The 23406-nt window shown below is 35.5% G+C and overlaps 1 protein-coding gene across 2 annotated transcripts in view; it reads left to right on the top strand.

Annotated features, from left to right (window-relative positions):
• The window catches only part of BLOC1S5 (biogenesis of lysosomal organelles complex 1 subunit 5), a 48655-nt gene extending 25516 nt beyond the window's left edge, over positions 1-23139 (top strand). The window contains exons 3-5 of one of the 2 annotated variants that reach the window (XM_024552298.3): positions 927-1056; positions 11584-11642; positions 20748-23139. In XM_024552298.3, the coding sequence (XP_024408066.1) occupies positions 927-1056; positions 11584-11642; positions 20748-20927 (369 nt within the window). In that variant the 3' untranslated portion in view covers positions 20928-23139. Of the gene's footprint in view, positions 1-926; positions 1057-11524; positions 11643-20747 lie in introns of both variants that reach the window. The other variant, XM_024552299.3, reaches the window with a different exon arrangement.
• The last annotated feature ends 267 nt before the right edge of the window (positions 23140-23406 follow it).

Below are 23406 nucleotides of genomic sequence, written 5' to 3'. Positions count from 1 at the left end.
AATTTTCATGTCTCTAGTCTTTGGTCTGTGATAGTTTCTTAGCCTTCCTCGTTTTTCATAATCTTGACTTAGCATATAGTTGTTCTAGTGACTAATGTGTTATTATGGCAAAAGAATACAGAAAAAGGCCATTAAAGGAAACAAGTGCATGGGGAGGAGTCTGGGTGAAACCAGGCAGAAGCTTCCAAAAGTCCTCTCCCAGTGGAGTCACATAGTATGTGCTTCACTCCCTCAGCAGTGGGCTGTAACAACACATGTGAGATGTCATCCACCAGTAAGGCTGGCCTCAGCCTCGTAGTCCAGAGTTTTTATTGGGGACTGGTCAGGTAGGCAGTCTCTGCCCAGCACGTATCCAAATTCCAGATTCCCGAAAGGATGGAAGTGTCTTACCATTTATAGAAAGTTTTATACCAGTCAGTGTAAGGGACTGTTTACTGGTCAACTTCCTAGCCCATAGCCAATGGCCAGTCTTGAAAGGAGGCCTTTCTAAGGATAGTAATCTGTGGCCTTCACCGTTAACTCTTTTCTGCATAGGGAAGTATTTCCATATTACCTTTACTTCATATTTTTATTTGAGAAAAATGATTAAAAATGTAGAGTATATAAGTAATATAAGAATAAAAAAATGAAATTTAAAATCTAATAAAGGGCCTCTTACTTGTTCTTTTAGTACTTCTCATTCCCATTTTAAAATATTGCTGTAAAAATATTACTCATATTGCAACTTTTCAACTTTTGAAGCATTTCATGATTAAAAAAATGCCTCCAGATTGTGACCTCATTTGTTGCCAAATAATTAGAAGAAGGCTGTGTAAATTTCAGTAATAGGTAATAACATAACAACCAAAACCTGGGTGGAAATCCCAGAAAGTAATCACTAAGATTTAAGACACAGTATGAACTAGTCACTTATTTTCTTTTAATAGGAAAAACGTGGTCTTCGAGAATTGCGAGTTCTTGAGAATTGGAAGAATATGATCCATGAAACAAATGAACATACTCTTCCCAAATGTAGAGAAACAATGCAAGACAACTTAAACCAAGTTCTCCAGAGATGTAAGCCAGCTTCTTTTTTTTAAATATTGCTTATTTCAAATGAGTGCTATGCCAAAATATATCTCCTTGAGTATTCTGGTGGGAGGTAAAGAGAGAGAATTCTTCACCAGAACATGTAAGAGAGGTGCCCTGTCACAGAGAAAGTGGTTATCTCGTGGTTAATATGTGTTGCCATTGATGTTAAGAGCATTTATCTCCAAAGTGAGATGTGTGCTTCCGCAGTGCACAGGATTATCCTTTCAGGATATGAAAACATTGAAACATTTTTTACTTGAAAAAATCCTTTAGAAAAAATTTTGATAACCAACAATTAGGATCTGAAATAAGACTTTTTCAAATAGGATACTAGAGGGGTTTTTTTAACTTTTTTCAAAAATAATCCTGTCAAAAACATTAGTATTTTACCACTTACTTTCATTAAGCAAACTAATTCATTTGAAGTCATAGTTGATTGAAAAGAATAGTTATTAAACTTGTCAAATTACAACATAAAAGGAGTTTTATTAGTATTGATTTTAAAATTAGAAGTATATCAGAAATGTATGTAAGGCTTCTCCTTGCGTCTGTATTTACACTATTCAGCTTGTCCAAGGATAATCCTGGTAAATAATGATGGATTACTGAAGTGCAAAATAAAAAAATATCTTTCTGCGGAACAAAAAGAAAAAAACTGGCCAGTGAAGGAAAACAACTAAGAGACCTTGGCTAATAATTGAGTCTTTTTGTGCCAGTCCAAGTTAACTTTGTGTACTCTAATGCTGAAAGGAGATTGGAGAGGATAAATAAAATCACATTTGGTTTCTTTGAGGGAACAGCAAAAAGTCTAAAATTAATCTTAGGCTTTTGCATTTTACAATACTACCAACTTGTTCTTGTTTGTTCATACTGTCACTTCCTAAACTTGACAAACATTCTCAATATTATGCTAAAAATAAAGCTTAATTATTATTAATAAGAATGCTTATGTATGCATTTGAGCTGTGCCTATAACTTTCCTTTTCTATACTTCGAATATATAAAAATAAATTGGGTAAAACTTGGTAAAAATCTATAAATGGTTATTTCTACTTGCTTCATTCTGGGTCTAAAGTTACTTCTAATATGAAGACTAGCCTCTTAAAAGTAGAGTCTTCAGCCCTAGCCAGGTGGCTCAGTTGGTCGAACACCAAAAAAGGTTGAGGGTTCGATTCCCAGTGGGAATGCATATGGGAGGCAATCAATCAATGTTTCCCTCTCTCTTTCCCCTCCCTCCACCCCCCCTTTACTTCCCTCTCCTTCTTCTGCCCTACTTTCTGTACCTCTCTCCTTCTCCCCTGTCCCTCTTCTCCTCTTTCCCTCTCCCTTCCTTTCTCTGTAAAATCAGTAAACATATCCTTGGGTGTGGGAGGGTTTAAAGAAAAAAAAGAGTCTTCACAATGAAAGAGTCTTCAAAATGAAGTAGAGAAGTATTATAGGTAATATGGAATCCAAAATTAAATGTATTCTTCTGAAAAGAAGAATTAAAACACAGAAAATGCCAAGTTAATAATTAAGGTTTTAATGTATGTGGACTGCTTTGGGTCTTATTTTTAGCTTTAGAAAGTAAACAGTGGCTTTTGGAAGTGTTTTTCTGCTAGAAGCAGGAAAGGCTTCCTCAGTAGACTCCAGTAAAAATATTTTATTATATTTTTTCATACTATATTATATTATATTATCCTGAGCAGCACAGGTATAATGGAGATAATTACCTGCTTTTGAAACTGATGTAGTTTTAATAATTGACCTAGGCCAGGGTGTCAGACTCATTTTCACTGGGGGCCACATCACCCTTGTGGTTCCCTTCAAAGGGCCGAATGTCATTTTAGGACTGTATAAATGTAACTACTCCTTAACTAGGGGCAAGGAGCTCTACATTCGTTCCTTTGAAGGCAACCAGGAGGCTGATGTGGCCCCCCTGGTGAAAAGGAGTTTGACACCCCTGACCTAGGTCCTGCTGTTGTTCCTGGGGAAGTTCAAATTTAAAAATTTGACATTTTGGGTTATAGTGCTGGCTTATTTATTTTCACTACTGATTGACCAGGGAGTTGTGCAGAATCATCAAGTGAATTTATATATGGAATATATTCTGATCTAAGTAATACTTTACAAGAGTAGTGATGAGTTGTTTTGTTCTGTGCCTGCTTGGAGGGAGAACTGCCTCATTTGTCTCTTCTATGCCTGTTCGAGAACTGTGCTGAGATTGCCATCAACTGCACGTCAGAACGCTACTGGTGTGGGTCTTGGTCTAACATGGTACACAAAACTAAGTAACTGTGGAACAGTAAAGTGGGGACATCTCAGATGATTTGAACAGAGACCCATTACAGAATCTACAGCTCAGAACCATTTCTGCTTTTGTGTGTATAGCGCCACCTACCTTGCAAATTGGGTTTGGGTGAGCAGAGGCTTTTTAGACTAAAACTTTCCTGTGGTTCCTTAACACCACAAAAAGTAAACGAGAGATGTAGGACGGCAATTTTCAACCATTTTCATCTTCTGGCACACATACACTAATTACTTAAATTCTGTGGCACACCAAAAAATATATTTGACAAAAAATAGTTGTAATTTGGACTCTTCTATACACCAGAGGCTATTGTTGTATTGGCTGTTGTCATTTTTTTATTTGACACTCTAAAGGAAAAGAGGTCAGTGCCCCTGACTAAATAGTCAGGTACCGCATGTTTTAAAAATTCTTGTGACACACTGGTTAAAAATTGCTAGGAAGATGCATAAAAGCAACTCATAAAGTAACCTGTCAAGACACAGTCTTTACTTTTTTCTCATCCTGTGTTCTACACATTAATTATTTAATATACTTCATCAAGTTTGTTATCTAGAGATCTGGTTCTTCATGTAGAGAGTAAGAAGGACAAAAAACCTTTAGGTTATTCCTGATTCAATTTAACTAATACAGCCATGGTAAAAAAACAAAAACAAACAAACATAAAAACTCTTTTCCTGCCTCCCTCTTTCTTTTTAATAGCAGTGACTTTTTTAAATTATTTAAACAAAAGATAAATGTTAAATAATAAGAAAAAGAAATAAGAAAATAGAAAGAAAAAGGAGAAAACAACAAATCACTTTAATTACCTAAAGATAACTATTGTTTTTGAACTTTGGAGAACATCATTCCAGAAATCTTTCTGTATTGTATATCCAAATGGGAGGATGAGTGGTGGGATGATAGCTGAATGAATAGATGGGAGGGTGTGGGGGGAGAGAGTACTTCTGATGAGAATGGGATCATATACTTTTTAAGTTGAGGTATTTATTTTAAATTTTATTTTAATTTAGCAGAACAAAAACTTTAGTAAAGAAAAGTCATGAGACATTTTGAAATTATTAGCATCCTGCTATTGCATTAATTAATGCCACAAGAGATCGAGGGGTTGGGACTTTTATACCTTTTCTCACGCAGCTAGCTCTTCTCCAGTCCTTCAGTTGTGAATTTTAGGTTTTGCAGGGTTTATAGTATTTGCTTTGTGTTCTGCAGTTTTAATGCTGCTAATTGTTTATTTAGTTGTACACTATTTAATTCCTTTCTGGTTTATTGATTAGATCTGTAATGATGTTGTTATAGTTCTCAGTTTCATTAGCTTTACAATCTCATTTTTATTTCGTGCCGTATGTTTGATGTCTTTTAATAAATTCAGTTGGTTTTTATTCTTTTTGTATTACAAAGTGGAGAACTTTATTAGATTTTCTTTCAGAATGCATGCTTTGCCTGTCTTACCTGCTTTTCACATATTTGTTCCTTCCCCCCTACCACCTGTTTGTGTTTCTCTATAAATGAAAGCGTATTATACTTCTAAGAATTTTGTCAGCTCATTTTCTTTCTCTAACTTTTGGAGATTGAATGCTTATGGTGGGGTTAGGAGTCTTAAGTTCTTAATTGGAATCTGTGTTCCTATTCTTGGCCACCACTTTTCAAAGTTTATAGTATGCAATTATAATACTTCCTTGTTCAATAAAAGATGGAGATCCCCCCCCCTTATTCTTTTATGGTTTTTATGTAGTTTGTGAGGTATTTAAGGGACTAAATGTGTCTGATTTTGCTACACTCTGCCTTTTTACCTAGAAATCTTTAAGGATTCATGATTTTTTTTGTTCTTTATTTATTTTTAGAGACAGGGGAAGAGAAGGAGAAAGGGAGGGAAACATCAATGTGTGGTTGGTTGCCTCTCACATGCCCCGTACCGGGGACCTGGCCTGCAACCCAGGCATGTGCCCTGAGTAGGAATTGAACCAGTGACCCTTTGGTTCACAGGCTGGCATTCAATCCACTGAGCCACACCAGCCAGGGCAGGATTCATGGTTTAAAATACTACTTTATAGTGCTTTATTAGTTAGCATTTTTACCTGTATTTGCTTCATTGATTATCATAACTCTGTAAAATAAATAGTATCATAACTCTGTAAAATAAATAGTATCATCTTCCCCACTTTATAGAAACTAAAAATTTTTTTAATATATTTTATTGATTATGCTATTACAGTTGTCCCAATTTTTCCCCCTTTGCCCTCCTCCATCCAGTACCCCCATTCCCTCCAGCAATCCACCCCCTTATTTCAAGTCCATGGGTCATGCATGTAAGTTCTTTGGCTTCTCCATTTCCTATACTATCCTTAACATTCCCCTGTCTATTTTGTACCTACCAGTTATGCTTCTTAATCCCTGCACCTTTTCCCCCGTTCTCTCCCTCCCCACTCCCGGCTGATAACCCTCCTAATGATCTCCATATCTATGATTCTGTTCCTGTTCTTGTTGTTTACTTAGATTGGTTTTTTTTTATATTCAGTTGTTGATAGTTGTGAATTTTTTGCCATTTTAATGTTCATAGTTTTGATCTTCTTTTTCTTAAGTAAGTCCCTTTCACATTTCGTGTAATAATGGCTTGCTAATAATGAACTCCTTTTGCTTTTTCTTGTCTGGGAAGCACTTTATCTGCCCTTAGATTCTAAGTGATAGCTTTGCTGGATAGAGAAATCTAAGTTGTAGGTCCTTGCTTTTCATCATTTTGAATACTTCTTGCCAGTCCCTTCTTACCTACAGAGTTTCTTTTGAGAAATCAGCTGATAGGGAACTCCTTTGTCGGTAACTCTCTGCTTTTCTCTTGCTGCTTTTAAGATTCTCTCCTTATCTTTACCTTTGGCATTTTAATTATGATTTATCTTGGTGTGTTCTTCTTTGGGTCCAACTTGTTTGGGTCTCTCTGTTCTCCCTTGCACTTGTATGTCTATTACCTTCATCAAATTAGGGAAGTTTTCTTTCATTATTTGTTCAAATAAGTTTTCAATTTCTTGTTCTTCCTCTTCTACTCTGGCACCCATGTGATCTGGATATTGGTACTTTTGGAAATGTCCCAGAGGTACCTTGTCCGTGTTATACTATCCTTGTTTTGGGTTTTTTTCCCATTCTTTTTTCTTCTTGCTGTTCTGGTTGAATGCTTATTTCTTCCTTATGTTCCAAATCGCTGATTTAAATCCCAGCTTCATCTCCTCCACTGTTGATTCCTTGTAGATTTTTCTTGATTTCACCTAGTGTAACTTTGATTTCTTCCTGGGTCTTTTTTATTTTTTTGCCATACTCAGTGAGTTCTTTGAGCATCCTGTTCACCAGTGTTTTGAACTTTGCATCTGATAGTTTGGTTATCTGTTTCTCTTAGTCCTTTCCTGGGTTTTCTGTTCTTTCATTTGGGCCATATTTCTTTGTCTCCTCAATTTGGCGGCCTCCTTGTATCTGTTTCTGTGTATGAGGTAGAGCTGCTTGACTCCCTGTCTTAGTAACCCATCACAGAAAAGGCTTCTGTAAGTTGCATGGGGCAAAGTCTTAGGTAATGCCAGGGTGGGCAACTCACTTCACTGCTCTGTGGTTCTGTGGGGGAGGGCTCGGAGAGGGGTCAGTGCTGCTGCCTGGCTTCTGGAGGTTTGCCCAGCACTCACCCAGTGTGACTGGTGCCCTTCCACCTGTTGACCTGGTGCTGAATTCCAGAGGGGGTGGGTTTCTGTACCTTTTAAGTCAGTATAGGCCCTTAAGCGGAGTCTCCTGAAAATCTGGCCATTTCTTCCTCAGCTCCAACCCCCACTGATTTTTACAGCCAGAAGTTATGGGGATTTATCTTCCCTGTGCTGGAACCCTGGGCTGTGTGGTCTGGCCTGGGGTTGAGATCACTCGCTCCCAAGGTATCCCTCCCAATTTTTATCCACCACGTGTGAATGTGGGACCCTTTGTTCCACCACTGCCTCTCCATGCTGCACCACGTCTCTGTACATCTCTGCCCGTCGCCACATCTCTGCCCCTCCTACCTGCCTGGATGAATGTGGCTTCTTTAAATCCTTGGTTGTGGAACTTCCATACAGCTTGATTTTTCTGATTTTGGGTGTTACTTATTTTGAGGTCTAGTTGTAGTTCTTTCTGTGGTTGCTCAAGGAGGTGAAGCATGTTTACCTACACCTCTATCTTGACCAGAAGTCACTAGAAACTGAAGTTTATAGTGGTTTAACATCCATGTTCTCCTACAATAATTGGAGGAACATTCATGTAAATCTAGTTCTCCTTCTCCAAAGCTCAAGTTCTTTCAACTTCAGGATACTGCTTCTGTGCATTTTTGAGAAGGCAATAATAAAAGTCTACTTTTTCTTCGGAGACATCACTTTCTCTTGGATTTTCCCCTACAACTCAGATTCTGCCTTCTCATTCTGCTTCTTCAGAAAAGATCCCACATCTTTTCTGGACTTTTAACATTGGGGTACCCTAAGACTTGGTTCTGGGATATCTTTTCTGTCTGACTACCTTGCTTGGTGATCTCATATAGAATCACAGCTTTAAATATTATCTCTATGCTAGTCATTAATTCCACATTCATGTTTTCACCCAGACCCCTCTCCAGAATTCTAGACTTTTACATCCAACTGCCTCGTCTACTTAGGTGTCTAATAAGCATCTCAGTATAACGTCCAGGACCAAACTTGAATTCTTTCATCAGTTCTGCTTTTACCTCATTTTATCCCATTTCAGTAATGGCATCATCATTTCCTAGCTGCTCAGGCTGAAAATCCTGAGCTCCTATCTCTCTCTCTCCTCCCCCGTCTTTCTTTTTCTGGAGTACTCTCTCTCTCCCACTTCCTCCTCTTCACCTGCCTCCTTCCCTGTGTCTTACTCTTTCCTACTCTCTGCCCTTTCTTCCCCTTCCTTGCCTTCTCTCCTCTCTTTTTCCCTCCTCATCTCCTCTCCTTCCCTCCCTCCATTCTTTTCTTCTACCCTTTTTCACTCTTTCCCTCTTCTTCCCCTCACATGTATTTTATTAACAAATCTTTATGGCTCAGTGACTTTTATTTTCCATCATTTTCTTTTTCCCTCACTTTGTTTTAGCTACTCTGGACTCCTTACTCTACCTCCAATGTGCCAAGTACATTCCTGCCTCAGGACCTTTTCACTTGCTATTCCCTCTGGAATACTCTTTTCTCAGATTCCTGTACATTCTCATTTCCTATTCATCTCTGCTCGGATGTCAACAGTGAGACCTAACTCAGCCACTTTTAACATTCATCTCCCCTCACTCTGGCATTCTCTGGCCTCCCTACCTTGCTTTGTTTTTCTTCATCACCCTCTGACATGCTAAATATTTATCTATGTGCTGTCTTCCCAACTAAAATAAAAGTTTCATGAGCTCAGGGACTAGTTCTCTACAGTATCTCTGGCACCTAGAACAGTCGTGGCTGGCACATTGTAGCCACTGAGTAATTATTTGTTTATTGAAATGAATGAATGAGAATTCAGCCAACATCTGCTCCTAATACCAAACCAGAATTTTTTTCTTATGTATGTATTTGAGGTTTATATATACACACCATGGCAGAATGAATTTCTTTCTTTTATGTGAAGACAGTCAGGACAGTGTTAAGTGTTGTATATGGCACAATTACTGTATGTGATACTAATGTCCTTGAATAATCCTTTGATTGAGAGAAAATAATTTGATAAATTCATGACTCCTTGAAGTCAGGTACAGTCTCCTAAAGCACTGTGACAACAGGGGAAACTGCTTCCTATTGACCAGTAAGTCCTGTGGGAGTGTTAGGAAAGTTCAGATAAATGGGCCTTTTCCTCTTCGAGTCTGTCATTGTGAAGAAAAGGAATGTTTGCTCTAGTCAGGTGATTTTCTTAGACTGTAGAAAATCAGATTTTATTAAATTCAGAAAATAAACTTTTTTATTGAATGACTAAAGAATTAAAAAGTAAATTACTTCAAAAGAGCTGAATTCTCTAAAAATGGGTATTTTGCCTCAGTACCAAGGCAATCCTGATAGTGAACAGAAGTGTGACTTTGTCAGACGTGTTTTAATAGAATTTTTAAAGGATATAAAAAATGACAAAATAAATGTCATAGTCCTGTAACTCTTGTTAGGTTAAGCTAAGAAAAACCTGAAAATAATGAAGCACCTAAAGACTACAAAATGGATTTTTCTTGAAGTGATGTTCAGAGCTTGAAAAAAAATCCTACCAGGAAATGATAAAAACCACTGCTCAGGAAAGATGATGTAATATTAATATGCCACAGAAAGAAGACAGATCTAATCAACTCCTATTTTGTTTTGTTTCCATCTTTCCTGTTAGAACAAACAATGATTGGGAACCTAATTTTCAGTACTAAAATACTGTCTTTGATACAACTAAAGTGGTTGCTGATGAAAATATGACTCTGAAAGCAGAATCCTCCTCTTTACCATATTTTCACAGGGTGGGCCCTAACATTTTTCTGAAAGAGAAATCACAATCCCTGCCCTGTTATGGAACTGTGGCCTAGCTGGGGTGGGTCGAGGTGGGCTAGGAAGGCATAATTGTGAAACAGCTAGGTAAACCTCTGGTTAAGCAGATGAAAAGTAAAGTGATAGGGTATTATATACTAAATAAGAGAAAATTCTTATAGGGAAAGGGTTAACCTGGGAGGATTTTATGAAGGTAGTAAACTTTGACCTGGGCTTTTGAAACAAGTAAAACATTTTAATTAGAAGAAAGGAATAAGGAAAGAACTTTTAGTAGAGATAATACAGTGAATAGAATAATAGTTCTAATAATAGAACAGTAACCTTTCTTGACTGCTTACATAACTCAGCGTTACACATGCCATTAATTCTACACATGCCTTATACAGACAAATGAAAAAGCATTTTGGTAAGAAGTGTCAGGATATCAGCTGTCAGTAGTAATTTTAAATAGAATATTATGTGCTGATCTATTACTCTGCTTACTGTGTATGAAGAAATGCCCTAAGTAACTGACTTATATTTAAATATTTTAATATCTACTGTGTTACCTCATTTAATTCTCATGTCAGTTCTGAAGTCCTCATACAGGTTGTTATGTTCATTTTACAAATGAGGAACTAAGGTACTGCAAAATTAGTAGCAGTAGCAATACCAGCACCTAGCAAAAAGCAAATGCTCAATAAATATTTAGCAAATGAATGAAAGAGTAAGTAAGCAAACATACCCAGGATCAGTTATACCACTCGTAAGTGCTCAGCTCTAGATTTTATGATACTAAGTCTGACTCTTGGCCTGCACACTACACAGTCAAGTAAGTGAAAACATTTGTCTATATGAATAAAATGGATCCAATAAATTAAGAGGTTTGAATAACTGATTAATTAAAACCAGCTTTATTGAAATCATAAGAGAAGTAGAGTGTTGAGGATAAGAGTCAAGTCTTTAGAGTCAGAGATCTGGTTTTAAATCCTGCTTTTTGTACTTACTAGTCACATTACCTCCTTCAGTAACACTCACCTCTTTACACCTGTTTTTTTACAGATGCCAAAACTCTGTAAAATGTGACATTGATCCTCTCCTAAATAAGAAAGTGGGATTAGGAGGAGTAATACGTGGAAAGTTCTTAGCACACATCTTGGCACATAGTAATACTCAATTAATATATATAATAATAATTGCTAAGAGTTTTGGTCCATTAGAAAGGGAAATGACTGAATGAAAACAATCCAGAGAAATCTGAATCTGGCAGTGGCAGCCAGGATGAATTAGAAGACGCGAGCAGAGGTAAGAATAGCAGAAAGTGTTAAAGCCTTCTAGGTATCAAGGACTGACTACAAGAGAGCAGTGGTATGAATGAGACAAAGCGAGAGGGGGCCAATGAATTGGAAACACACTGTAAAGACATAGTCAATCAAACTGTGGTAATTTTATCATGTGTTTTATAATGTTTTATATCTCTTTAGAGAATTCTGAGGTCATTGTTGACAACTTGTCATTGGAATTAGTACTTAAATGCTTTTGGCTTGCAAGAGTGATGGTAGTTCTAATTATGACATACTGAATATATTGGCAGAACTTCCCTTTTTTTTCTGGCCACCCTACCACAACCAAAATAATATCAGGTTTTTTTGCATAGCTTTTTGAGATCTAAAACAATCCAAGTATTTTTTTTTTTCAGGGAATTCTTTCCTTGAACAAGGGCCGCTGATTGAAAACCCATGCTCTGTTTTATTGCAGTGCAAGCAGTTACCGACTCAGTCTGTAGACTCCAACAGAGGGAGCAGGAACAAAAACAGGTAAAAGTAGATCGTTTGGATCTTGGAGCATATAACTCCAGGGCTTTTATTATCATCCTATTATTAGCAGTTGCTTTGTATAAAAGGAAATTTTCTTAATTTGCTTTTTTATGCAATGATTTTATGCAAAGATTTAAAATGGATAATTTAAGATGTATTGATGGGGAATGGGCATATGATTGTACCATCCATATTTTTACTATACAAATTACAGACCTCTTTTTTTCTTCTCTCTTGTTTTTTTACCTTTTCAACATTTTCATCTTTCCCTTGAAAGTGGTATTTATCTTATGGAGAAGAGAGAATAGGACTTTTACATGGAACAAAAAATACCCACCAGATTGGAAATATAAATCTTTCCTTCACGCCTGAAGTGTTGAATATATTATGTATATTTCTTCTAGAAAAGGAAGCATTCATGCCTGTGGATGGGTTATTTAATGAATAGTCATAAGATTGTGTGAATCACTTGTTGAGTAGTGCTTTGCTTATTTGAATTATATCTTAACTAAATTCAGATGTGGAAAAATAGCACAAGATTTTAAGTTCCCGTAATAATTTTGTGTTTTCACATATAATTATGGAGTATTTATATAACTTATTTATTGCCTTAAGCTAATAAAGATACACTTACTAAGAAATGTTGAAAATACTAAGTCATTCTGAAATATATACCTTTTTGCATGTGTGTGCATCAATGAGTGTTACTGTGTCCATTTCTCTGGAATGTCTTGTGGTTAATCCATAATAATGGTTCAGATTTTGCACTGTATAAAAATATAATGGAATGAACCTTGCCAGAGTTTAAATTTCCGCACCCTCTGCTCCATTTTAAATACTGATAAAAAGTTTAAACATCGAATGAATTGATGAATCAGGCCTACTGAAAGGACTTGACATTTAAGCCAGGTGGCAGGGCTGCCCAAGATGAGTAGGATTGTTTCTAGCAGGTCAGGTCAGGAAGCAGGGCCATTGCTGAGCACAGTGATAGAAGGGCCAGGCAGAGCCATGGGCAGGAGAATCTGTGTGAGGGTGAAGTGTTTGCATGGAGTCTAAAGAACACTGTAAAGGCAGGCACGGGAGCTTCAATGGGTCATTCCTGGCCAGACAGATTTTTTTAAGTCCTCTACTAGATGTAACTGGAGAGTGAAAGATTTTAGTTTTTTGAGTTTAAGGCAGTTTATACACTTAGGAGGTAAAAGTCTAGGGGTCCCAAACCACTAGCGCTAATATAATACAGAATAAAATAAGAGCTGTGGTCAGGTTACAAAGAACTTCATAGGATCTTGGCAAAAGGAGTAATTTATTAGGAGATGGTGACATTCGAGCCCTACATTGATCAGTGAGTTAAAATTCAATTGATATGAGATGGGAAGAAAGATACTACAGGGTGAGGGATATTGTGTAAGTAAAAACAAAGGATGTGAGAAGTTATTAGTCTGGAGCTGGGATGTGGAATATCTAAAGGGGTATATCTGAAGATGATTGTGGAGAATGTTGATTGCTATATTAAATAATTTGTTACTGAAGGCACAAAGAACATTTCTGTGTTTGAGAAACAGATTTTTTTTGTAGGGATGGTGGTTGTACTAGCTATTACTGGCTGTAACATATGCAATTATCTTGGCTTTCAAAATAAAAATTTAAACAGAGTATCCTGTGCAGGATGTTGCCTCTCTAACATGTTGCCACATGACTTAAGCAGATTCACGTGAATGTGCTCTCACACGTTGTTGGTCTTTCTAAGTCATCATCAAAGTAGTTATCATTCTGACAAAATGGCGATTCTTTGCATCCTTGAGCAGAACTAACCTAAAACTAAATTATAATTGGAATAGTTCCTCTTGGCACTTTGAACTTTTTTCTTATTTAGTGTATTAACCATAAGAACGTAGGAGAATGATCAGATTAGGTAAAAAAAATAATAATAATAACACTGGTGTCTTCTATTTCTGGCTGTTTCCTTTATTAGCTAGTTGTATGTTCTTGGACAATGCCTTGAGCTTCAGGTTCCTCATCTGCAAAATAAATACCTGTTCCGCTTAACCTGATAGATTAAGATTGTAGTTAACTGATATATTGTACTATATAGTTTATGTGAAATGGCTTTGCAAATTGTATATCACTCTCCAAATGTAAGGTGGCACTTTTTCCCTGCCAGCTCAGTCATTTGTTTAAAATGCAGGCAATCACTTTGTGGATAAGAACTCAGCTGTGGTCTGTTAGAGTTGGTGAAGGCCTTGAAAATCCTGTCATTTATGGTTTTCTGAATTAAAAGATATTGTCCTATGATTTAAAAAAAGTGGCCTCAATAAATAATAAATCCCTTAAAATATTTTAGTCTTAAATATATTTCTTACAGGTATTATGTCAGAGAATGGTACTGAACTATCTTTTTATGGAGTACACCTTAAAGTTACTATTTTAGAATGTACTAAAATGTAGTTCCACTAAGAACTGGTATGGAGTCTGTAAAACCTACATGCATAATCAGCCACTGTATTTTCTTTTCTCAAAATAATTTAATAAAATTAACCAGCTGAAAGTCACACACAAAAAAATGCATTTTTCAGACAGCTCAGAGAAAAGTAAAAATTCTTTATATTCTTACAAGGCGATAAACCTTTAGTCTTTATTTCTTTTTCAGTGTTTACTTAGCAAAACATCTGAAATACAGATCTTTAAAGATTCTTTTTTTCTGTCATATCTGTTTGCCAAAACTTGGACATGTCAGAGGTTTGAGACTACACCTGTATAAAAGACATAGAGATAAAGTTTAATTTCTCATCTAAGAAATACATACAAAGCAAAACTGACCTCTAGTTATAATTAGATTTTGCAATCTAACGTTAATGGTTGCCCTTAGTTATACTGTTGGCTACATTTTGTGTACTTGAATGGCTCTCAGAACAAAGAAAGATGGGAGTAGTAATGGAATAAAATAGACTCTTGCCATTAATCATTAATTCTTTTATGTCAAGACAATTTGTGGAATTCTGTGGGAAGTAAATTATGATAAACGTCATTCATCCAAATCACATTTCCCACAATTGATGTCTAAAAGTACATTCAGAAGAACAATAAACGCACATTCCCTAGTGATTTGACATATGTTTTGAAAATAACCCACTAATACAAAGTTGCGTTTGGGTGCTAGCAATAAGAGTAGTGCAATGAAAATACAATTAGCTCATAAAATTCATTAACTCTTAAAAATATGCCATTGAGGGAGATGAGCTTGTTAATATGTGTGAATAGTTTAAACTTAGGTTCCATACACAAGCACCAACTTTTGAAGCAATGTTCAACCAAACAGAGATAGTATTAAAGAAAACATGAATCTTTTGCACCCATGCAGGAGAGTACTGGGGTTTGTCAGTCAGAGTGAAAGAGGAAAACATGGGCAAGAGCTTTTTTTGTGGTTTCCACAGGAAGTAACATGTGAAGCAGGGTAGTCAGGTCTAGGACTGTGTAGTTTGAGTAATTTCTTCAAGCTCTGGGGCATAGGGCCTGCCTGTAGTTGTCTGTTTCCTGGCCCTGGGTGATTAGGACAGGTAGATAGTGGCTCAGAAAGTGCAAGCCCCGTAAAGAAGGTAGTCGAGGTATGGGCTTTGCATTGGTTGGCTTGCATATAGAAGGTGTGTATGCTCACAGGGGAGGTGTTTACTCTATGTAGGAATAGGCTGGCTCTGGGAGGGACAGTCTCCAGGGTCAGCAAGGCCCCAGATGTAGAGCCATCATGAACATATGGTTACTACAGTATGAGACATCCGACTTTGTTCTTTGTCAAAACTGTTTTTGTTTTGACTATTTGGTATCACTTGAAATTTTATATATATTTTAGGATGAGTTCTTCTGTTTTTGCAAAAATCATCATTGGGATTTTAATAAGGATTTCATCATACTGTAGATCACTTTGGATAGTATTGACATCTTAACAAAATTAAATCTTCCAGTCCATGAACGTGAGCTGTCTTTCATTGGTTTGTGTCATTTCTTTCAACAGTGTTTTATAGTTTTTAGTGTACAAGTCTTTTGCCTTCTTGATTAAATTTGTTCCTAAGTATTTTATTTTTCAGTGCTATTGTAAATGGAATTATTTTCTTAATTTCCTTTTTGGATTATTCTTTGTTAGTGTATAGAAACTGCAGCTGATTTTGAGTGTTGATTTTGTATCCTGCAAATTTGCTCAATTTGTTTATTATTTCTAGCAGTTTTCTGTGGAATCTTATGGGTTTTGACATGTAGACCATGTTGCCTGTAAATACAGATAATTTCACTTCTTTCTTTCCATTTTGGTTTCCTTTCATTTTCTTGCCTGATAGCTCTGGCTCGGACTTCCAGTACTATGTTGAATATAAAAGCAGAATCCTTATCTTCCTGATATTGGAGGGAAAACTTTCAATTTTTCACCATCAGATATGATATTGTCTGTGAGTTTTTCACATATTGCCTTTATTATGTTGAGATAATTTTAGTTTGTGGGTTGTTTTTATAATGCAGGATGTTGAACTTTGTCAAATGTGTTTTCAGCAACAGTTGAGATGATTATGTGGTTTTTTCCTTCATTCTGTTGATGTGGAGTATTTTGTCAGTTGATTCTCATATGGTGAACCATCCTTGCATTCCAGGAACAAATCGCACTTAATTACGGTGTTTGATTCTTTTACTATGTTGTTGAATTCAGTTTGCTAGGTTTGGGATGAGAATTTTTGTGTGGGTTGGTATTAGCACAGTGCTGGCCTCATAGAATGAGTTAAGTCTTCCATCCTCTTTAATTTTGGAGGGGGTGGGGATAGTTTGAAAAACATTAGTGTTAATTCTTTAAATGTTTGGTAGAATTCACCAACAAAGTTATTGGTACTTGTGTGACTTGATTTTTAATATCATGCTTTTATATGATTGCTTGCTAGAAGAAACAAAAACTAGACCAAAGTCATTTGTACTTTTGTTTTTAAAGTCCCACATATAAATCCCTAAGTGGTTCATGTTGTGTTTTTTTTAAAGCTCTTAATTACTTTTGAAATTGGAATATGAAATACTTACAGTTTTTGCCATTTTAAAAACAATGCCAATCCGCAGAGCTCATAATGTTTGGTTTAAACAACACCACTATATATCAAAAAAGAGTGGAACTGGATTTTTACTCTTGATTCTGCCTCTTTTTCCCTGTGTGACCTTGGAAAGATGTCCATAGGGGCAGTGTGCCTATCATGTTTGACATCTAGAATATATCATTTTAAATCCCTTGCAGATAAAATTATTTCTAATAATAATCCTGATGCTAATAAATAATAATGAAAAAATGCAGCAGTGTTTTTAAACTTAATGTACATAATCATACCATTAAAAAATAAAAAACTTAAGAAGTACTATAACCCCAAAGGAAAAAGTAAGAGATTAATAATCTTAAGTACATTGATATCATTTTTGTAAAAAGGAGGAAAAAAAATATCTACATACATATTGGTCTGTTTCAGTAATGATAATAATGTTATAGTTTCCTTTAGATTTTTATGCAAATTTCTTAATGACCTCATCAAATTTGATCTTTGTATATTCAATTTAAAATAGTATATCAGATGTATCAACCTATCTTGACTCATAGTTGATTGAAAATACATTTTAGTATGAATTTGGAAAAGTTCTTTCACATGAAACAACATATATGTAGTTTGGAAGTTTTAAACATAATAAATCTGGATGAGATTCATAAAAGTCACATTTTTATAATAAATCCCCAAAATTATAATACTGTCTTTGTTTCTGTGGAAACAGTTGTGGCTCTTAATGTCTCCACAGGATAAAACTTTTAAATACAAGTAAAAATATACAAATTTAAGTATAAAAATTGGCAGTGTAGTATGATAGATTTGAACTTTTCGGGGTTTAGTTCAGCAGTCACTCTGCTATTATTGTTTAAATGCAAGAATATTTCATTACCCATTTAGCCTTTGCTTCAAGCTTAGCAATATATTCAGTGGTACTCATATCCAAAGAAAGAAACTTCTACTGGAGTCTTAATGAAATGTGTAGTGGAAGAAGAGTGCTACATCTTTCCAGTTTAAGTGCCTATATGTGATTATTTGAATGGGCAGGAGTAGGAGAAAAACAGGATCGATGTACTTTGTTTTAATCAGAATTGGCCTTTTTTATTGATGAGGTTGGAGGGGCTGAGCATCCAAAGAAAACTAAAATGATCCTGAGCTACTGGGAATTTACTTTTGAAATGAACATGTATAGCTGAGTTCACCTTTGTCCAGGACTGGTCTGTAACTGGATGTCCTCTAAATTATCTCCAATGTAGAATACAAAGTTTATTAAAAATTAAACAATAAAAAGTGTTAATTTGTAACACTCATTCAACAATAACCTCAGCAATTGTTTAGAACTTAGACCAAAGAAAGATTTTTGGTTTAGATGTATTTTATCACTGACATTATTCAGAATTACCAGTGCCTGGTGGTAATAAAAAAAAGTCTTTCAGTTGTTTCTGTCATTGATTTAAATTCTGTACTGACAATGCACCCGGATTGCTTGTACCCAGGGAAGAGCTCTCCCACCTTCCTGCTGTTGGTGTGCTATATCAGTATTAAAAAAAGAAAGTTGCAGACCATCATATGTAATACAACTTCATTTTGTTGTTATTAAAGATATAAGCTGTGTAAACATAAGAAAAAAATCTACAGGTACCCATCAAACTGTTAATACTAGGAAAAAAAAAACACTTGGAAAGGATTTAGTATGTAAGTGTGGGGTGGGGGGAACTGTCACTTTCTGTTAGCCTTGTACGAATCCGTTTGAATGTAGCTATGGCAATGTCGTATAGCAAAATAGTAAGTAGTGGAATCATCAAAAGGGATTGGATTGAATATGGGAATGGCAGGAGGGAACTATTATTTGAGTTGCTTCTATTTGAATTATTACAAGGATCTATTGCTAAAATTAAATTACTAGTATTAAAGAACAAAAAGCTTAAGTTGGGGAGGATAAAAAATTGTTTGATATGTCTTCCAGATTCTTTGCTTGTGATTTTGTATAATAATAATATTGACCTTTTGTTAAGCACCATAGGCACTGAGTTAGGAACTTGACATGTGTTACCTTTGGTTTTCATAAATATTATTTGTGAATGTAAAGTATTTTCCTCATTTTAAAGTTACAGAAACCTTGCTCAGGATCATACCACTGGTAATAAGTGAACCAGAATTTGAAGTAAGGTCTATGTACCTCCCAAATCTTCATTTTTCTCCATTGAGCTGCACTGGAGATTGTGCTGCATGGCAGGGAGTGGGACCATGGCTGTTGCCTTGTGGTCTAAACCACAGGTCAGCTGAGCTAATTATGGTGTTTTGAATAAAAAGAAAAGAGTACTCTGTTAAACAACATCTGAGCTTGGATGTTAATTTTCTCTATTTATTAAAAATTAATTTACAGCTAAAGGAACATACCATTTTGAGGAAGTTTATTTGCATTTTTTTTTCTTTTTAGTCTAATGGCTTTTCTCTTACAATAGTTTTTGTAAAAGTCCCATGAAAAGAGTTTAATGAACTCTTCATGTTTTATTCGTCTTTTGGAAAATTACAATCTGTGAGGCTAAAAAGTTAAAAAGTAATATTTTGAATTTTGCTTAGCCTGTTTCCAAAATTTATTGGATCTGCAAAACCCTTCTTAATCCTCTCTCCTCTACTGCTACTGTAATGCCTGTTCCGATTCCAGTGGTCTCTGAGACATATTTTAGCATATTTTAGGGGAACGTTTTACTGTAACTCAAACTTCAGAACCTCAGCCTCTTTTCACTTGAAAAGCCTCTGTACTGAGGAACTTCAGATAAGATTGGCAGAAAACAGTCTTGCAGTAGCTTTTATTTTTATTTATGTATTTATTATTTATTTATTTATTTATTTGGTCTAGTGAAAGGAACTTTTAGCTGCATGTGTAAAACCTCTAAACAAACTTGATTTCCACTTGGTGATAGAAAAGGCATAGCTGTTAGAAAGACAAGTCTGAATCTTCAACTTTGTAGTTGAGTGACCATGGAGGAAATTGAGTGTCCTTCATCCTTCATTTCTTCATCTGTAAAATGAGAATAATGTAATCTTATGAGGGGTTTTTAGAAGTAGATAAATAGGCATTTCATCTAGTGTGATGGCTTATCCAGTTCTTCATCCTGCCTCTCATCATGTCCCAGATAAGAGAGAAAATAGAGCAGCAAGGACATCATGGGCTACATGAAAACCCAGGTTTTTCTTTTTGCTGGTAGCTGTGTTCTGGCACCTGAGGTACCAGTATGTAAGTACACCAGATGTCCTGTTCACATTAGAGCACCGGAATCAGTAATGACTTTAGGTGCTTTGTAGGTTTTTATGGTTTGCTTCCATCACATTTTGCTTGTTTGCTTAATAGGACTTGCTTGTGTCAAAACTTAACTTCTAAAGACATACATAGACTATTTAAGGCAGAGATATAAAGTTATTTTTCATCCTCTTTTTCTATATAGCTCATTGTACATATTCAAACATAATGATTGAAATTATACTAAATTTATGCCTTTTTTACTTACACATTTTTCCATCTTTCTTATGGTATGCAAAAGAAAAAATATTTTCATCCTTATATAGAATATTAAGGAGCATCTCAAGAAGAACTTAGATGTTTGAAAACAGGTGCTTTTGGTGTTTGTTTGCTTTAAGAAATGAAACTGAACCAGAAGAGATTTCTTGAGTTCTCTTCCTGTGATTAATGATGTATGATTCTTTTTAATACATCTAAAAATATTTTATGTAAGACATGCATTTTAATTTCTTATAATAATCATTCTTTGGGCATATTTCTTTAAACATGATTTAAAAGTTATTTGCAGTTAAATGGAATTTGAGGAGAAACAGAGGTATGAAAATTACTTGAATTGCATTTGATTTTTGTCACGTAATAATGTCATGTTCTTATTGGACATTAAAACTATAATGCAATTTTATCATTGTGACTCTCAAGCTGATTGCTATAGTAACCAAATATCAAGAGGTAAAGTTATGTTTGTGTCTTCTACATAGAAAAATAATTGTCTGGAAAATGTTACGTGACTTTCAAATTTTCTTTTCTCAGATTCATAATGACCATTTAATAGGTAGTGAAAACCGGCATGTAACCCAGTGGGATGATTTCATGAAGGAACAACACAGCGCGCAGGCTGAAGTGGATGAAGAGCACAGAAGAGCTATGGAAAGGCTTAAAGAACAATACGCTGAGATGGAGAAGGACCTAGCAAAATTTTCAACCTTTTAAGAACTTGAAACACAGCAATGACTAACAAGAAAACATTGACTTCCCCCAAAGAACTAACTCTTCCCACCAAACCATTTAGCCTTTGCTTCGAGCTTAGCAATATATTCAGTGGTACTCATATCCAAAGAAACTTCTACTGGAGTCTTAATGAAATGTGTAGTGGAAGAAGAGAGTGCTACATCTTTCCAGTTTAAGTGCCTATATGTGATTATTTGAATGGGCAGGAGTAGAAGAAAAATGGGATCAATGTACTTTGTGTTAATCAGAATTGGCCTTTTTTATTGATTATCTCAGAATTGTAAGTATAGACTTCATAGAGAGAAAAATAATTTAATTCATTCTTACAGGGTTAGCATTAGTTTATTATTGTGGCTTATAAAATAGATAGAATAGTTGCCTATTTAGTCTCCTTGGCTGTTGGAAGGATGTGCGAAGTGTTGTCCCATGAGTAATGTAGACAAAAACAGCTGTCCTCGGAACAGAGATCACACTTACGAGAGGTGAGAAGACAACGTATCCTCTGCTATGGCAAAGGTGGCCCTGTTGGTCTGTGACTGGCCCGAAAGGTTACAGGTTGTGCGGGGCACCATAATGCCACATGTTTCCCTGGTGACAAGACATACTCATTAAGTTTTGTGGCCTTCTAGCAATTAATATTTTCAGCTTTTAAAACATGCTTAGAAGGAAAAGCTTACCAAAAATATAGTTGAATTTTAGCCTTTCCAAGAACCATAATCTTGCCCATAATATTTACCTCATTTTTGTGTCTATTTTGCAGTGTGTGAGCTTTGTAAAACAAGTAATGTCTATATGTGTTTCAACTGCTTAATGAGTCATCAGCAAAATCTGCCAAGGAGTCCCTCTGGAGCCATATAAAGATTCTGGCTCCGAATATACCAGAAGTATTTGCCCACATGGCAAATGACCCATGTGAAACGTAAATCCTTTTAGTGTTTAATGTCTGTTCTCATAGGCAGGTGTATTATGATGAAACATTTACCAACTCTGTCATCACTGTGCTTTTTAAAAATCTGCATTTAACAGTCTAATTGAGGAATTAAGTCGATTTTTTATTTGCCATAAATGAAGCAAAATTAAGTGCAATATTTCAAGAGATTTATGGCCAATGAATTTGAGGTATGGATAAATCTTTCAAATATTTTTTTATTGCTCTTCAATGAAGAAAGGCACAAGAAAGAAAATACCCAACTCTCTCATGTTATCTCAGTGTTGCTAGTGGGGGAAAGTGACAATGCTTGCTTGTGTAAATTTATGGCTCACTGTCAAAGCTTCATTCTTGGCTGTATGTTGAAAATGTGATTAAAGTTAATAGAGGAGATGAAATAAGTATTTGAGATTTCTTTCAATAACACTGAACTTCTGCCAAGTTTCTCTGTCCGCTACCGTAGGCTTGACAGGCTCATCAATCATCCTCTGGTACCTGGACTAAAAAGAGCCCTTGCTGACACTAAGGCATGTTGGAATTTTCTTAATTCTCTTTCAGGGGATGAAAAAAAAAAAATGCTTCCAAAAATATCTCACACGTGAAAAGTGAGGGGAACCTTAAATGAAAATTCCCTTTGTACCATAGGCAGTTTTTGGAATGCTATTTATTGCCAATGCACTACTGAACAGATGCTGTAACCAAGAAAACAGGACTGTGGTGAGCAGGAATGTACTGTTAACTGTGGTTACTCAGCTCGTGCGACAAGGATTCCTGATAGTATTTGTTCATCTCATGAATAATAAATACTTTACCGTATGAGTTTCTGTATATGATATAAGGATCTAATGGACTTCTTACCCCGGAAAGGAATAATGGGCTCTTTAACCTTTAAACATTTAAGATAATTCTTTCTTTAGCTATTCCACTTCTGAAAGAGATGGTTGGTTTGCCTTCCTTTCAACATTTTAGTACTGAATGCTCTCACTTATATTTCCCAGTTTCCAAATCACTTTTGATGTGTAATTTATATATGTAAATTAACTTTTTATATAATTATTATGTAATTTACAACATTGTTGCTGTTTATGCTGTTGAGCAGAGGTAATATGGGTTCTGTGTAGCTTATAAAATTATTTTGTGATGAATATTATTTAAATGGTAAATATTTATTTTTAAGTTCTGAGTGTTTTCTATTTTTCATGTTTCTGTTTTGACTTACATATGTGTGTAGCTTTTGTTTTATTTCCTAACATGTAGATATTTTAATTTTGTTCTTATTATTTCTGCTTTAATTGGATTGTGGTCAGAGAATAGTTCATGTAAAGTTGATATGATGACATTTGGTTGAGACTTTATGACCTAAAATATGGTCAGTTTTTATAAATGTTTGATAAGCGCTTGAAAGTCTGCATATTTTCTAGTTGCTGGGTGTCTATTAGACCAGAATTGTTAATTATATTGTTCAAATTGTCTCCAGTTTTTCTGTTGTTTTTCCTTCTGCTTGATCTCTCATATTCTAAGATGTGTTAAAAT

This window comes from Desmodus rotundus, chromosome 3 (assembly GCF_022682495.2).
Source record: "Desmodus rotundus isolate HL8 chromosome 3, HLdesRot8A.1, whole genome shotgun sequence".
Classification (NCBI taxonomy): domain Eukaryota; kingdom Metazoa; phylum Chordata; class Mammalia; order Chiroptera; family Phyllostomidae; genus Desmodus; species Desmodus rotundus.
Note: the sequence above shows the minus strand (reverse complement) of the source record. Positions and strands in the feature narration are given on the sequence as shown.